Genomic DNA, 17308 nt, shown 5'->3' with positions numbered 1-17308 from the left:
GTCATTTGAGAAACCAAGGCTGTTGAGTCTACCGATAAGAATGTGGTGATTGACAGAGTCGAAAGCCTTGGCCAGGTCGATGAAGACGGCTGCACAGTACTGTATTTTATCAATGGCGGTTATGATATCATTTAGTACCTTGAGCGTGGCCGAGGTGCACCCATGACCAGCTCGGAAACCGGATTGCACAGCAGAGAAGGTACGGTGGGATTCGAAATGGTCAGTGATCTGTTTATTAACTTGGCTTTTCGAAGACTTTAGAAAGGCAGGGACGGATGGATATAGGTCTGTATCAGTTTGGGTCTAGAGTGTTACCCCCTTTGAAGAGGGGGATGACCGCGAAAGCTTTCCAATCTTTAGGTATGTCAAACGATACGAAAGAGAGGTTGAAGAGACTGGTAATAGGGTTTGCAACAATTGCGATGGATAATTTAGAAAGAGAGGGTCCAGGTTGTCTAGCCCAGCTAATTTTTACGGGTCCAGGTTTTGCAGCTCTTTTTAGAACATCATCATTCTGGATTTGGGTGAAGGAGAAGCTTGGGAGGCTTGGGCAAGTAGCTGCGGGGGGTGTGGAACTGTTGGCCGGGGTTGGGGAAGCCAGGAGGAAAGCATGGTCAGCCGCAGAGAAATTGTATTTATTTATTTCACCTTTATTTAACCAGGTAGGCAAGTTGAGAACAAGTTCTCATTTACAATTGCGACCTGGCCAAGAGAAAGCAAAGCAGTTCGACACATACAACAACACAGAGTTACACACGGAGTAAAACAAACATACAGTCAATAATACAGTACAAACAAGTCTATATACGATGTGAGCAAATGAGGTGAGATAAGGGAGGTAAAGGCAAAAAAAGGCCATGGTTGCAACGTAAATACAATATAGCAAGTAAAACACTGGAATGGTAGATTTGCAGTGGAAGAATGTGCAAAGTAGAAATAAAAAATAATTGGGTGCAAAGGAGCAAAATAAATAAATATTAAATACAGTAGGGAAAGAGGTAGTTGTTTGGGCTAAATTATAGGTGGGTTATGTACAGGTGCAGTAATATGTGAGCTGCACTGACAGTTGGTGCTTAAAGCTAGTGAGGGAGATAAGTGTTTCCAGTTTCAGGGGGGACTTTACCTAGCAGGGTCTTGTAGATGACATGGAGCCAGTGGGTTTGGCGACGAGTATGAAGCGAGGGCCAGCCAACGAGAGCTTACAGGTCGCAATGGTGGGTAGTATTTGGGGCTTTGCTGACAAAACAGATTTCACTGTGATAGACTGCATCCAATTTGTTGAGTAGGGTATTAGAGGCTATTTTGTAAATGACATCGCCGAAGTTGAGGATTGGTAGGATGGTTCGTTTTACGAGGGTATGTTTGGCAGCATGAGTGAAGGATGCTTTGTTGCGAAATAGGAAGCCAATTCTCGATTTAACTTTGGATTGGTGATGTTTGATATGGGTCTGGAAGGAGAGTTTACAGTCTAACCAGACACCTAAGTATTTGTAGTTGTCCACGTATTCTAAGTCAGAGCCGTCCAGAGTAGTGATGTTGGACAGGCGGGCAGGTGCAGGTAGCGATCGGTTGAAGAGCATGCATTTAGTTTTACTTGTATTTAAGAGCAATTGGAGGCCACGGAAGGAGAGTTGTATGGCATTGAAGCTTGCCTGGAGGGTTGTTAACACAGTGTCCAAAGAAGGGCCAGAAGTATACAGAATGGTATTGTCCGCGTAGAGGTGGATCAGAGACTCACCAGCAGCAAGAGCGACCTGATTGATGTATACAGAGAAGAGAGTCGGTCCAAGAATTTAACCCTGTGGCACCCCCATAAAGACTGCCAGAGGTCCGGACAGCAGACCCTCCGATTTGACACACTGAACTCTATCAGAGAAGTAGTTGGTAAACCAGGCGAGGCAATCATTCGAGAAAATGAAATGCTTATTGAAATTCTCGATTATCGTGGATTTTTCGGTAGTGACAGTGTTACCTAGCCTCAGTGCAGTGGGCAGTTGGGAGGAGGTGCTCTTATTCTCCATGGACTTTACAGTGTCCCAAAACCTTTTGGAGCTACAGGATGCAAATTTCTGTTTGAAAAAGCTAGCCTTTGCTTTCCTGACTGACTGTGTGTATTGGTTCCTAACTTCCCTGAAAAGTTGCGTATCGCGAGAACTATTCGATGCTGTTGCAGTCTGCCACAGGATGTTTTTGTGTTGGTCGAGGGCAGTCATGTCTGGAGTGAACCAAGGGCTATATCTGTTCTTAGTTCTACATTTTTTGAAAGGGGCATGCTTATTTAAGATGGTGAGGAAATTACTTTTAAAGAACGTCCAGGCATCCTCGACTGACGGGATGAGGTAAATCTCCGTCCAGGATACCCGGGACAGTCGATTAGAAAGGCCTGCTCGCAGAAGTGTTTTAGGGTGCGTTTGACAGTGATGAGGGGTGGTCGTTTGACTGCAGACCCATAGTGGATGCAGGCAATGAGGCAGTGATCGCTGAGATCCTGATTGAAAACAGCAGAGGTGTATTAGCAGGTCAAGTTGGTCAGGATAGTATCTATGAGGGTGCCCATGTTTATGGATTTAGGGTTTACCTGGTGGGTTCGTTGATAATTTGTGTGAGATGGAGGGCATCTAGGACTGCCGGGGTGTTAAGCATATCCCAGTTTAGGTCACCTAACAGAACGAACTCTGAATATAGATGGTGGGCAATCAATTCACATATAGTGTCCAGGGCACAGCTGGGAGCTGGGGGGGTCTATAACAGGTGGCAACAGTGAGAGACTTATCTCTGGAAAGATTAGTTTTTTAAATTAGAAGCTCGAACTGTTTGGACATAGACCTGGAAAGTATGGCAAAACTTTGCAGTCTGTCTTTGCAGTAGATTGCAACTCCTCCCACAGTGCAGATAGCACTCTTTTGCTAAGTGCTAAGATGTATTGTAGGTGATCGATCTGTAGACTTCTGAGAATGCTACAGACTTTTTGCAGAAAGATTAGCGTCCCAAAAATTTAGAGGTTGTGAGTTCAAATCCCTGGTGTAGTTATATTGAAAAGTCAACACTAAGTGATCATGTTTGTTGACACTATTTTTGCTGAACAGCAGGGTGGCCACTCTGGGTGGCCACTCAGCAACAGTACTGACTCCATTTATAGACAATTTGTCTTACCATGGACTGATGAACATCAAGGCTTTTAGAGATACTTTTGTAACCCTTTCCAGCTTTATGCAAGTCAATAATTCTTTAATCTTAGGTCTTCTGAGATCGTTTTTGTTTGAGGCATGGTTCACATCAGGCAATGCTTCTTGGGAATAGCAAACTTACATTTTGTGAGTGTTTTTATAGGGCAAGGCAGCTCTAACCAACATCTCCAATCTTGTCTCATTGATTGGACTCCAGGTTAGCTTACTCCTGACTCCAATTAACAAAGGAATCACATACTTTGTCTTGCAACTGCATGTAGTTTCATGTTGCTTTTACATGTTGACACGTTATCACATTAACTTCACCTAAGATCACGTGATCACATGAAATTCATGTTTTTTTTCATAACGGGGGGGGGGGTGTAAAAGGTAGAAGGGGTTCAACAATTTTGCAGGAGGGAGATATAGAGAGTGAGAGAAACCTCCCAAATGGTAAGTATCTTGTTAAAGTGACCAAATAAATAGAACATAAATCATTAAAATTCTTGTACTGTTTGTGTTTAGGCCCTCCAGCCAAAGTATCTTCCATTCAACTGCTACAGGGACGTGGATGTGTTTCCAAAGTTTTGCCTCTACTTCAGGCGAGCCTCCCACCCACCCACACTCTCCTGGCTTGCATGTCTATTACTAATGCATCAGCAGATGAACTTCAGAACCCACAAACCCACCAGGGTTCTATTTAAAGATTCCTGCCTATTGATTCCAACAAGTTCCATTTCTATGGAAACGCAGGCCAATAAAAAATTATTTGTGCCGCAGATGGCGACAGGGCTATTGTTGTTATAATATCATGCATGGTTAGGCATTAGCATTGTGTGTGTGTGTGTGTGTGTGCGTGCATGTGTGCGTGTGAGAGAGAGAGAAAGAGAGAGAGAGAGAGAGAGAGAGAGAGAGAGAGAGAGAGAGAGAGAGAGAGAGAGCGAGAGAGTGAAGAGAGAGAGAGAGTGAAGAGAGAGAGAAGAGAGAGAGAGAGAGAGAGTGAAGAGAGAGTGAAGAGAGAGAGAGAGAGAGAGAGAGAGAGAGAGAGAGAGAGAGAGAGAGAGAGAGAGAGAGAGAGAGAGAGAGAGAGAGAGAGAGAGAGAGAGAGAGAAGAGAGAGAGCGGGGAAAAAAGAGAGAGAAAGGGAGAAGGAGAGAGAGAGAAAGAAAGGGAGAGAGAGAGAGGGTGGAGGAGAGAAAAAGAGAGATAAATTAGCCAAACAAATATGCCTCAGCAATTTATTGCGATGGGATCAATGGGGTATTGAGCCGGTTCTGTTCGGTTCACACCCGGTTGGCAGGTGGGCGTTGGATGAAATGAATAGAAGGAAAGGGGACACCTAGTCAGTTGCACAACTGAATGCATAAAGGGAATGAATTATAAGGGGGAAGAGGACCAAATTATTAGGGTGAGGCACATGGGCTACTAACAGGTTACTACACAACATACACTTAGTATTATTTTCTTAGCTACAGTATTCATATCTCCCTGGCGTATTATGTAATTTATGCAGCAGCATACAAGACATTTTTGGACTCACCATGTTGTGCTGTGCGTCGGTCCTTCATGGGCAAATTTTGTGATCAAACTTTGTCATTAAAGTCTGGCATTCTCTGGATTTATGGTGAATTCAAGACAACTGTGAACTCCAAAAAAATAAATAATCCTGATGTCATCAGTGATCTTCAGGGCTGTAGCTCTAGAAAGAGGCCAGCGTTCTCGAGTTACTATTCCGAGTTGGATGAAAGTTCAAAACGTATTTTCCCAGTCGTAGCTCGAACGTATTTTCCCAGTCGTAGCTCGTTTTCCCCGAGATCCCAGTTGTCTTGAACTCACTGACATCAGATTTTGCAATTCCAAGTTAACAGTTGTTGCGTCATTGACATGCTTCATTGACAGCATGGCCAATGTTGAATGTTTATCATTTTAAACTAAGAAAAGAGACCCTTAATCTTAGATTTGTGACTATACAGCTAATCCACTGATTAGCAAGCTGATGATTGCTTTGCAATACTTGCAGTTAGCCACTGATTCCTTCCAAACCCCTCATTGTGGAATTTTCAACTTATTGTGTAATGTTTATGTCTAATGGCCGATGAGCACCGATAGGTTTTATCTTTAATTTCGCTTCATCATTTCTCTTCATATGACAAGGATTGAAAAGGATTTGCCAGTAGATTGACTTGATTCATGAGACTGCTAGCTAAGATTTTGAAAGTATGACGCTGACATGATCAGTCCAATCAAAGTACTGTAGATATCAAATCAAATCAAATCAAATCAAATTTTATTTGTCACATACACATGGTTAGCAGATGTTAAATGCGAGTGTAGCGAAATGCTTGTGCTTCTAGTTCCGACAATGCAGTGATAACCAACAAGTAATCTAACTAACAATTCCAAAACTACTGTCTTATACACAGTGTAAGGGGATAAGGAACATGTACATAAGGATATATGAATGAGTGATGGTACAGAGCAGCATACAGTAGATGGTATCGAGTACAGTATATACATATGAGATGAGTGTGTAGACAAAGTAAACAAAGTGGCATAGTTAAAGTGGCTAGTGATACATGTGTTACATAAGGATGCAGTCGATGATGTAGAGTACAGTATATACATATGCATATGAGATGAATAATGTAGGGTAAGTAACATTATATAAGGTAGCATTGTTTAAAGTGGCTAGTGATATATTTACATAATTCCCATCAATTCCCATTATTAAAATGGCTGGAGTTGGGTCAGTGTCAATGACAGTGTGTTGGCAGCAGCCACTCACTGTTAGTGGTGGCTGTTTAACAGTCTGATGGCCTTGAGATAGAAGCTGTTTTTCAGTCTCTCGGTCCCAGCTTTGATGCACCTGTACTGACCTCGCCTTCTGGATGATAGCGGGGTGAACAGGCAGTGGTTCGGGTGGTTGATGTCCTTGATGATCTTTATGGCCTTCCTGTAACAACGGGTGGTGTAGGTGTCCTGGAGGGCAGGTAGTTTGCCCCCGGTGATGCGTTGTGCAGTCCTCACTACCCTCTGGAGAGCCTTACGGTTGAGGGCGGAGCAGTTGCCGTACCAGGCGGTGATACAGCCCGCCAGGATGCTCTCGATTGTGCATCTGTAGAACTTTGTGAGTGCTTTTGGTGACAAGCCGAATTTCTTCAGCCTCCTGAGGTTGAATAGGCGCTGCTGCGCCTTCTTCACGACGCTGTCAGTGTGAGTGGACCAATTCAGTTTGTCTGTGATGTGTATGCCGAGGAACTTAAAACTAGCTACCCTCTCCACTACTGTTCCATCGATGTGGATAGGGGGGTGTTCCCTCTGCTGTTTCCTGAAGTCCACAATCATCTCCTTAGTTTTGTTGACGTTGAGTGTGAGGTTATTTTCCTGACACCACACTCCGAGGGCCCTCACCTCCTCCCTGTATGCCGTCTCGTCGTTGTTGGTAATCAAGCCTACCACTGTTGTGTCGTCCGCAAACTTGATGATTGAGTTGGAGACGTGCGTGGCCACGCAGTCGTGGGTGAACAGGGAGTACAGGAGAGGGCTCAGAACGCACCCTTGTGGGGCCCCCGTGTTGAGGATCAGCGGGGAGGAGATGTTGTTGCCTACCCTCACCACCTGGGGGCGGCCCGTCAGGAAGTCCAGTACCCAGTTGCACAGGGCGGGGTCGAGACCCAGGGTCTCGAGCTTGATGACGAGCTTGGAGGGTACTATGGTGTTGAATGCCGAGCTGTAGTCGATGAACAGCATTCTCACATAGGTATTCCTCTTGTCCAGGTGGGTTAGGGCAGTGTGCAGTGTGGTTGAGATTGCATCGTCTGTGGACCTATTTGGGCGGTAAGCAAATTGGAGTGGGTCTAGGGTGTCAGGTAGGGTGGAGGTGATATGGTCCTTGACTAGTCTCTCAAAGCACTTCATGATGACGGAAGTGAGTGCTACGGGGCGGTAGTCGTTTAGCTCAGTTACCTTAGCTTTCTTGGGAACAGGAACAATGGTGGCCCTCTTGAAGCATGTGGGAACAGCAGACTGGTATAGGGATTGATTGAATATGTCCGTAAACACACCGGCCAGCTGGTCTGCGCATGCTCTGAGGGCGCGGCTGGGGATGCCGTCTGGGCCTGCAGCCTTGCGAGGGTTAACACGTTTAAATGTCTTACTCACCTCGGCTGCAGTGAAGGAGAGACCGCATGTTTCCGTTGCAGGCCGTGTCAGTGGCACTGTATTGTCCTCAAAGCGGGCAAAAAGTTATTTAGTCTGCCTGGGAGCAAGACATCCTGGTCCGTGACTGGGCTGGATTTCATCTTGTAGTCCGTGATTGACTGTAGACCCTGCCACATGCCTCTTGTGTCTGAGCCGTTGAATTGAGATTCCACTTTGTCTCTGTACTGACGCTTAGCTTGTTTAATAGCCTTGCGGAGGGAATAGCTGCACTGTTTGTATTCAGTCATGTTGCCAGACACCTTGCCCTGATTAAAAGCAGTGGTTCGCGCTTTCAGTTTCACGCGAATGCTGCCATCAATCCACGGTTTCTGGTTAGGGAATGTTTTTATCGTTGCTATGGGAACGACATCTTCGACGCACGTTCTAATGAACTCGCACACCGAATCAGCGTATTCGTCAATATTCCCATCTGACGCAATACGAAACATGTCCCAGTCCACGTGATGGAAGCAGTCTTGGAGTGTAGAGTCAGCTTGGTCTGACCAGCGTTGGACAGACCTCAGCGTGGGAGCCTCTTGTTTTAATTTCTGCCTGTAGGCAGGGATCAGCAAAATGGAGTCGTGGTCAGCTTTTCCGAAAGGGGGCGGGGCAGGGCCTTATATGCGTCGCGGAAGTTAGAGTAACAATGATCCAAGGTTTTACCACCCCTGGTTGCGCAATCGATATGCTGATAAAATTTAGGGAGTCTTGTTTTCAGATTGGCTTTGTTAAAATCCCCAGCTACAATGAATGCAGCCTCCGGATAAATGTTTTCCAGTTTGCAAAGAGTTAAATAAAGTTTGTTCAGAGCCATCGATGTGTCTGCTTGGGGGGATATATACGGCTGTGATTATAATCGAAGAGAATTCTCTTGGAAGATAATGCGGTCTACATTTGATTGTGAGGAATTCTAAATCAGGTGAACAGAAGGATTTGAGTTCCTGTATGTTTCCTTCATCACACCATGTCCCGTTAGTCATGAGGCATACGCCCCGCCACTCTTCTTACCAGAGAGATGTTTGTTTCTGTCCGCGCGATGCGTGGAGAAACCCGTTGGCTGCACCGCCCTGGATAGCGTCTTCCCAGTAAGCCATGTTTCCGTAAAGCAGAGAACGTTGCAGTCTCTGATGTCCCTCTGGAATGCCACCCTTGCTCGGATTTCATCAACCTTGTTGTCGAGAGACTGGACATTGGCAAGAAGAATACTGGGAAGTGGTGCGCGATGTGCCCTTTTTCGGAGTCTGACCAGAACACCGCCGCGTTTCCCTCTTTTTCGTAGTCGTTTCCTTGGGTCGCTGCAAGCGATCCATTCCGTTGTCCTGTTTGTAAGGCAGAACACAGGATCCGCGTCGCGGAAAACATATTCTTGGTCGTACTGATGGTGAGTTGACGCTGATCTTATATTCAGTAGTTCTTCTCGACTGTATGTAATGAAACCTAAGATGACCTGGGGTACTAATGTAAGAAATAACACGTAAAAAAACAAAAAACTGCATAGTTTCCTAGGAACGCGAAGCGAGGCGGCCATCTCAGTCGGCACCGGAAGTCGCTATAACGTGATTTGACGTCATTTTATCTGTGGCCAATGACCTTGAGCCTTCTTGGATGGGTACTTCTAATGTAACTCTATGGGCAGCACCCAAGCAGCTTGAATTTTCAAGCTCTACCCTTAGACTTGGCAGTGATGTAGTGTCCCCATGAGTGATAGAACACTGAGCCAATCATGGCGCAACGCTCCATATTTTCTGCTGGCTTGCCCCACCACCACAGAAAGCACTGAGCTAGGCTTAAACACCTGCATTTTGGAGCGGCCTTACTCTAAAATGAGACCATGTTTGTATGTGGCTTTAACCCAATTATATATATTTTTCTTTTACATTGTTTGCATAACATGCAAAACAGGCAAGCAATTTTTTGGGGTGCAAAAAAAAATGCTCTGCCCCACCTGCCCTGAATGACGAGTTGCCACTGGGTCATTGTCATGCGCAAGACATCTAGAACCAGGATACCAGAGAGAGAGGGCAGGGGTCCTAAATGAAGTGGCAGAAATGTTCATTCAACATAGACCTACAATTGTAGCTCATGCCACAACTCCTCTGTATTAACTAGATATGAGAATGGTAACATTGCGCAGCTGAAGTTAATGTAACATTTGAGCATAAGAGCCCTGCCTGTATTTCCTGACAGTCTAGAATAGAGCCCCAGCAGAGCAGTAATGAAAATCTATCGCTGATTTCTGCTTCCTCCAGGGTTTTAGATAACATCAGCCAGACCCAGTATAGTACCATTCAATCCCTATCTAACTCCCATTCACTTTCCCCAGCCTAGTTTAGTCTGGGTATAAGTTTCCCATTAGGAACAGATCTAGGACCTGCTACCCTCTTCAAATTCTTACTTACTTACTGCTTGTGGTTTACTGTGTGGCTTACTTTTTTAACGCGGAAGGTGTTCAAAGTGTCGTCGTGGTGCGGCAATGTTCTCCATTGGCAGGTAATCTGTTTTACTATGGAAACTGGATCTTCAAAGAGGCTGCACCCCCAACCACGTCCACAAAGCCCACAATGCATTCTCAATTACAGGCTACAAACATCTCGAACAACCACCTTACTGTATGTGCTCACCAAGAGCCTGGGGAGAGTATTTCAGAGATAATTTCTGGGGAGAGTATTTCCGAGATATTTCAGTGATCTTCTCTACCACTCTCTCTCTCTCTCTCTCTCTCCCTACCTGTTTCTCTTCCTCTCTTTCTCTCACTTTCTTTCTCCCCAGTGCTCAAATGCACAGGCTAGTCATTAATGCACAAACATACGCACACACATTAACACACACACACTCCCTTTCTCTCACACAAACAACCCCACATACAAACAGTCCGTCTCTCACCAGTTTTTCCCGTGCGTGCCTCTATGTACTGAGGGTCCTGTAAAAGTAGGCTAAGTAGCAGTGTGTGAAGAACGAGGGAGCTTCATGTCTCCCTTCTCTTCTCCATCAGCCTCCACCAGCTCAGTGGGGGACACTAATTTACTTTATGGAATATTACTTTCTCTCCTTCCCCTCCGTTTCCATGGCAGCTGCTATAAAAAGATTATCTTCCCGACGTTGTTGTTTGGTTTTTAATTCCCAGGAAGAAGCACCCTTATTGATTTGAATTTGTCTGATGTTTGGAGCATTTGGGAGGATTAACATAGCATTCCTGTACTTGCTTCAGACTAAATATACTCATTTACAGTAATCCATGCTTTTATCACCCAGGCCGTAATTACAGCCCGTTACAAACTCAATACTTTCTGTCCTCATCACACCAAGTCAATCAGCCCCGCCAATGGTCAGACCTGGTATTGGAACCAGCAACCCTCCGGTTACTGGATGGTCCCCCTAACCTCGAGACTGTTAGGTTATTAATTGAGGAGACATGTCCACCAGAGTTAGTAGGAAACATGAATGACTTCATCTGCCTTTCAACACAGTATTTATCAACTCAGTCACCTTTCGTGACTACTCCCACAGAGACTGCCATCCACTCCATTGATGATCCTTTGCTCTTGTCTTGCAGGGTGGTACGGGAGCACCTGGGGGAACAGGAAGTGGCCATCTCCTTAACGATCCCCTTGGTGGAGGAGGGGGACCTGGGAAACTACTCCTGCTATGTAGAGAACGGCAACGGGAGACGGCAGGCCAGCATCCAACTCTCCAAAAGAGGTAAGGAAGGGTTCTCTCACACACCCATAATGCACAAAACACTCTCCAAATGGGGTGTAGGTGAACCACATTTTCTAGGTCATTTAGCTGATGATTTTATAGCCCAGACAGCATATGTCTCTCTCCTCCCTACATTTACATTTTAGTAAGTTACAATTAGTGCATTCATCTTTAGATAGCTAGGTGTGACATCACATTGCAATCATATAAAGTACTTTTTCCCTCAAAGTATTGAGGGGCATAGTGAGAGTTATTTAGGATACTCTTCAAATTGGAAGGGTTTCAGATGTTTTCCAGAAGATGATCAGGGACTCTCTCTCTTTCTCCATCTCTCTATCCATACCCTTCTTCCAGTATTCCTCCTATCCATCCTTCTCTCCATCACTCCATCCATACCCCCTTCTAATATTCCTCCTCTCCCTCTCTCTCCATCACTCCATCCATACCCCCTTCTAATTTTCCTCCTCTCCCTCTCTCTCTCTCCATCACTCCATCCATACCCCCTTCTAATTTTCCTCCTCTCCCTCTCTCTCTCTCCATCACTCCATCCATAGCCCCTTCTAATTTTCCTCCTCTCCCTCTCTCTCTCTCCATCACTCCATCCATACCCCCTTCTAATTTTCCTCCTCTCCCTCTCTCTCTCTCCATCACTCCATCCATACCCCCTTCTAATTTTCCTCCTCTCCCTCTCTCTCTCTCCATCACTCCATCCATACCCCCTTCTAATATTCCTCCTCTCCCTCTCTCTCTCTCCATCACTCCATCCATACCCCATTCTAATTTTCCTCCTGTCCCTCCCGCTCTCTCTCATTCAGTCTTCCCACCCACCAGTCTGTGTTAGGTTCAGAGCTCCTTTGTGTTTGCCACCGTAGCAATCAATTTGGGTTTACACTCCGTTTCATTACATTTTCCCTTTTCCTGTTGTTGTTGTCTCTTACATTCGTCCGCACGGCTGCACTGTTATTCTTCCTTCTCTGGCATGACTTGTTCCGGGCTCTCTTTATGGTTGTCACTTAGCAAAAAGAGCTAATTTGATGGTTATTTAAGCAGCAAATAGCTCCTCTGCTTTTCCCAACAGACGAGTACGTTTTGCATACATTTACATAGTGTGTGTGTGTGTGTGTGCGTGCGTGCGTGTGTGTGCGTGCGTGTGTCTGTGTGTGTCTGTGTGTGTGTGTGCGTGCGTGTGTGTGTGTGTGTGTGTGTGTGTGTGTGTGTGTGTGTGTGTGTGTGTGTCTGTGTGTGTGTGTGTCTTTGTAGCCAGTCCAGTTCCATTTCACTGACTGTGGGAGAGAACATAATTTTAAACAGTGTTCTCTCCCTCTGTTCTCTCCAGTGTTCTCTCCAGTGTTCTCTCCAGTGTTCTCTCCCTCTGTTCTCTCCAGTGTTCTCTCCAGTGTTCTCTCCCGTGTTCTCTCCAGTGTTCTCTCCAGTGTTCTCTCCAGTGTTCTCTCCAGTGTTCTCTCCCTCTGTTCTCTCCAGTGTTCTCTCCAGTGTTCTCTCCCGTGTTCTCTCCAGTGTTCTCTCCAGTGTTCTCTTTCTCGTTCTCTCCAGTGTTCTCTCCCTCTGTTCTCTCCAGTGTTCTCTCCAGTGTTCTCTCCCTCTGTTCTCTCCAGTGTTCTCTCCAGTGTTCTCTCCCTCTGTTCTCTCCCTCTGTTCTCTCCAGTGTTCTCTCCAGTGTTCTCTCCAGGGTTCTCTCCCTCTGTTCTCTCCAGTGTTCTCTCCAGTGTTCTCTCCAGTGTTCTCTCCCTCTGTTCTCTCCCTCTGTTCTCTCCAGTGTTCTCTCCAAATCATATCTAATCAAATCAAATCAAATTTTATTTGTCACATACACATGGTTAGCAGATGTTAATGCGAGTGTAGCGAAATGCTTGTGCTTTTAGTTCCGACAATGCAGTGATAACCAACAAGTAATCTAACTAACAATTCCAAAACTACTGTCTTATACACAGTGTAAGGGGATAAAGAATATGTACATAAGGATATATGAATGAGTGATGGTACAGAGCAGCATACATTAGATGGTATCGAGTACAGTATATACATATGAGATGAGTATGTAGACAAAGTAAACAAAGTGGCATAGTTAAAGTGGCTAGTGATACATGTATTACATAAGGATGCAGTCGATGATGTAGAGTACAGTATATACGTATGCATATGAGATGAATAATGTAGGGTAAGTAACATTATATAAGGTAGCATTGTTTAAAGTGGCTAGTGATATATTTACATCATTTCCCATCAATCCCATTATTAAAGTGGCTGGAGTTGGGTCAGTGTCAATGACAGTGTGTTGGCAGCAGCCACTCAATGTTAGTGGTGGCTGTTTAACAGTCTGATGGCCTTGAGATAGAAGCTGTTTTCAGTCTCTCGGTCCCAGCTTTGATGCACCTGTACTGACCTCGCCTTCTGGATGATAGCGGGGTGAACAGGCAGTGGTTCGAGTGGTTGATGTCCTTGATGATCTTTATGGCCTTCCTGTAACATCGGGTGGTGTAGGTGTCCTGGAGGGCAGGTAGTTTGCCCCGGTGATGCGTTGTGCAGACCTCACTACCCTCTGGAGAGCCTTACGGTTGAGGGCGGAGCAGTTGCCGTACCAGGCGGTGATACAGCCCGCCAGGATGCTCTCGATTGTGCATCTGTAGAAGTTTGTGAGTGCTTTTGGTGACAAGCCAAATTTCTTCAGCCTCCTGAGGTTGAAGAGGCGCTGCTGCGCCTTCTTCACGACGCTGTCAGTGTGAGTGGACCAATTCAGTTTGTCTGTGATGTGTATGCCGAGGAACTTAAAACTTGCTACCCTCTCCACTACTGTTCCATCGATGTGGATAGGGGGGTGTTCCCTCTGCTGTTTCCTGAAGTCCACAATCATCTCCTTAGTTTTGTTGACGTTGAGTGTGAGGTTATTTTCCTGACACCACACTCCGAGGGCCCTCACCTCCTCCCTGTAGGCTGTCTCGTCGTTGTTGGTAATCAAGCCTACCACTGTTGTGTTGTCCGCAAACTTGATGATTGAGTTGGAGGCGTGCGTGGCCACGCAGTCGTGGGTGAACAGGGAGTACAGGAGAGGGCTCAGAACGCACCCTTGTGGGGCCCCCGTGTTGAGGATCAGCGGGGAGGAGATGTTGTTGCCTACCCTCACCACCTGGGGGCGGCCCGTCAGGAAGTCCAGTACCCAGTTGCACAGGGCGGGGTCGAGACCCAGTGTCTCGAGCTTGATGACGAGCTTGGAGGGTACTATGGTGTTGAATGCGAGCTGTAGTCGATGAACAGCATTCTCACATAGGTATTCCTCTTGTCCAGGTGGGTTAGGGCAGTGTGCAGTGTGGTTGAGATTGCATCGTCTGTGGACCTATTTGGGCGGTAAGCAAATTGGAGTGTGTCTAGGGTGTCAGGTAGGGTGGAGGTGATATGGTCCTTGACTAGTCTCTCAAAGCACTCCAGTGTTCTCTCCAGTGTTCTCTCCCTCTGTTCTCTCCCTCTGTTCTCTCCAGTGTTCTCTCCAGTGTTCTCTCCAGTGTTCTCTCCCTCTGTTCTCTCCAGTGTTCTCTCCAGTGTTCTCTCCCTCTGTTCTCTCCAGTGTTCTCTCCAGTGTTCTCTCCAGTGTTCTCTCCCTCTGTTCTCTCCAGTGTTCTCTCCAGTGTTCTCTCCCTCTGTTCTCTCCAGTGTTCTCTCCAGTGTTCTCTCCCTCTGTTCTCTCCCTCTGTTCTCTCCAGTGTTCTCTCCAGTGTTCTCTCCAGTGTTCTCTCCCTCTGTTCTCTCCAGTGTTCTCTCCAGTGTTCTCTCCCTCCATCCTCTCTCTCTCTCGTTCTCTCTCTATCTCTGTCATGTTAATGATTATCCTGATGTTTATTTCATGTTTCTCCTCCCAGGATGCAGTATTTATGATTTCTGCTCAAGGAAGAAGGGAGGGAGGGAGGCGGGCTCTGTCTGAGGAGGCTTTCCTCATCTGTATGCCAGAGGAATGAAGGAGGGAGAGAGGAAGAGGAAGAGAGGGATGAGGAGAACGAGTGTCAGGGAAATGAAGAGAAGTTGATATAAGAATGAAGGTTACTAATCAATTGAGACACAAAGGAGAGGCCAGAAAGAAACAAAGAGAGGGAGAGAAAATAGGAGAGAAAATGTAGAAGGGGGAGATAGGGAAAGTGTGGTGAAAAGAAAGAGGTGAGGAGAGAAAGAAAGAAAGAGTTGAGATAGACAGGGGACTTGGGGAGCAGTGGAGAGAATCGGGGAGAAAAGCATTTTCTGTTTCTTTTACTGCCAATGAAAACACATTCCCTCCATCAATGTTCATCCCGTGAGAAATCCCACATTGTAATGCAGTGTCACTCAACCCAATTATACCCTGTTTGTGTCATGGTTGTCCGAGACAATGAACCCAATTTTAGATCATCCCTTTCTCTCTCTCCCTCTCTTTCCTCCAACTCATCATAATCCCCCTATCTCTTCCCTGTGGATGTGTTGCATGGCTCAGAGCAGAGCAGAGAGACCAGGGACGACTCTATTACTCTGCACCAGATGCAAACAGCCCCATACGAACCATGCACACACATACAATGATGATGGTGTTGGGAATCATGATTGACTCAATAGTTTTAATTACATTGTCTCTCTCTCTCTCTCTCTCTCTCTCTCTCTCTCTCTCTCTCTCTCTCTCTCTGTCTCTCTCTCTCTGTCTCTGTCTCTGTCTCTCTCTCTCTCTCTCTCTCTCTCTCTCTCTCTCTCTCTCTCTCTCTCTCTCTCTCTCTCTCTCTCTCTCTCTCTCTCTCTCTCTCAGCAGAGCTGATGTACACGGTAGAGTTGGCTGGTGGTTTGGGAGCCATCCTGCTGCTGCTGCTCTTCCTCATCTCTCTGTATAAGTGTTATAAGATTGAGCTCATGCTCTTCTACAGGAGACACTTCGGCAGCGACGACCTGGATGGAGGTAAGGGCTCAGAACCTCAGACCAATAGATGGCTGTTGTGTTTCTCTCCCTGTCTCACTTTCTCTTTTCTCCCCCCCTGCTCTCTACCAATCTTTCTGTCTTCCTCTTTTAACTCTCCCTCCCGTCTCTCTATCTCTCATAATATCCTTTATCAACTACTGTGTGTGAGTGTGCGTGCGTGTGCTTTGACGGTTGTTGAATCGGTCGTTTCTATGAAAGCCATTACTGGTCTTATCCTGGGGGTGGAGACCCAGCAGTCAGAGCCTGCAGCAATAACAGGTTCTCAGGTACACGCACACACCGACACACACACCTCACTGACACCCAGCCCACTGCATCACTCTAAGGATGCATGGGGAAGAGGGGAGACAGATTTTCAATTTGTTCTCCATTTAGAGAGGGATCAGTCTCAATATGTCATGGAATAATGCCCAACCTCCCCTGTGGACCAGCAGATAACTGCTGTCTGCTTTGGGACGGGGTGCTGTGAGGCTGGGACTGGGCCAACTCCCATCCTGCCCAATCAAAGGAAAAAGTCCACCAACAAACTGAAGTGGGAGACCAACTTTTCTTCTTCTCCCAGAAACAGTTAATTCTGTCCTAGTTTGTGCTGGTTGTTGTTGTTGGTCTTGTTTTCATACAGTGTTTGTTATCAATCCTTTGATAGGTTCTTCTCAACATTTTATTCTGGAATTCTACATTGAAGTAGAGTCATGGCCATTTGTGATTTCATCCGTTAGAATCCATTTGAATGGATTACCATGTAATCAAGCTATTTGTGACTAGCGCTGTGGTAGTGGTTGAGGTGTTTGAGGTGTTGTTATTTCAACCGGTCTGTGTTTGGCCCCTCTATCGAGCCTCAAGCCTCTCTCTCCTGCTTCAACGAGCGTCTGAAAAAGCCGGATTTCCTCCCTGGACGACCCAAACACATATTTTGAGGAGGGTCGGTGCAAAGGAAATGTTTTGTTTTGGGAGATCATTGTGACATTTGGAAATGATTATCTGTTCTTTTCACATGTTTTTGAGTGAGTCATGTTTTTAGGTATTTTGGACTACTTGTCTGTTTCAGCCCTGCACATGTGAGTCACTTAGACTGAATCTAGAAATAGAATTCTAGCATGTGTGTGTGTCATGATGAGTGCTTAGATGGTCAGTGTGTCTCTCACTTCCTGCTTCTTCTCCCAACGTTTCTCCCTCTCCCTGACTTTCTCTCCCTCTTTCTCTCCCTCTTCCTCTCTCTCTATCATTCTCTCTTCATCGCTCTTGCCCTCTCCTATTCTCTCTCTCTGTGTCTCTCTCGTGCCCTTTCTCTCACTCTC

At 46.0% G+C, this 17308-nt stretch overlaps 1 protein-coding gene across 8 annotated transcripts in view; it reads left to right on the top strand.

Annotated features, from left to right (window-relative positions):
- il1rapl1a (interleukin 1 receptor accessory protein-like 1a) overlaps window positions 1–17308 on the top strand; it is a 402960-nt gene that overhangs the window by 379724 nt on the left and 5928 nt on the right. For 6 of the 8 annotated variants that reach the window (XM_052522242.1, XM_052522249.1, XM_052522243.1 and 3 more), the window contains 2 exons: window positions 10920–11065; window positions 15843–15989. In XM_052522242.1, coding sequence (XP_052378202.1) covers window positions 10920–11065; window positions 15843–15989 — 293 coding nt within the window. The remainder of the gene's footprint in view (window positions 1–10919; window positions 11066–15842; window positions 15990–17308) is intronic. The other 2 variants (XM_052522250.1, XM_052522247.1) reach the window with 1 other exon arrangement.

This window comes from Oncorhynchus keta, chromosome 7 (assembly GCF_023373465.1).
Source record: "Oncorhynchus keta strain PuntledgeMale-10-30-2019 chromosome 7, Oket_V2, whole genome shotgun sequence".
NCBI lineage: Eukaryota > Metazoa > Chordata > Actinopteri > Salmoniformes > Salmonidae > Oncorhynchus > Oncorhynchus keta.
This window is presented reverse-complemented; position numbering and strand designations above follow the sequence as displayed.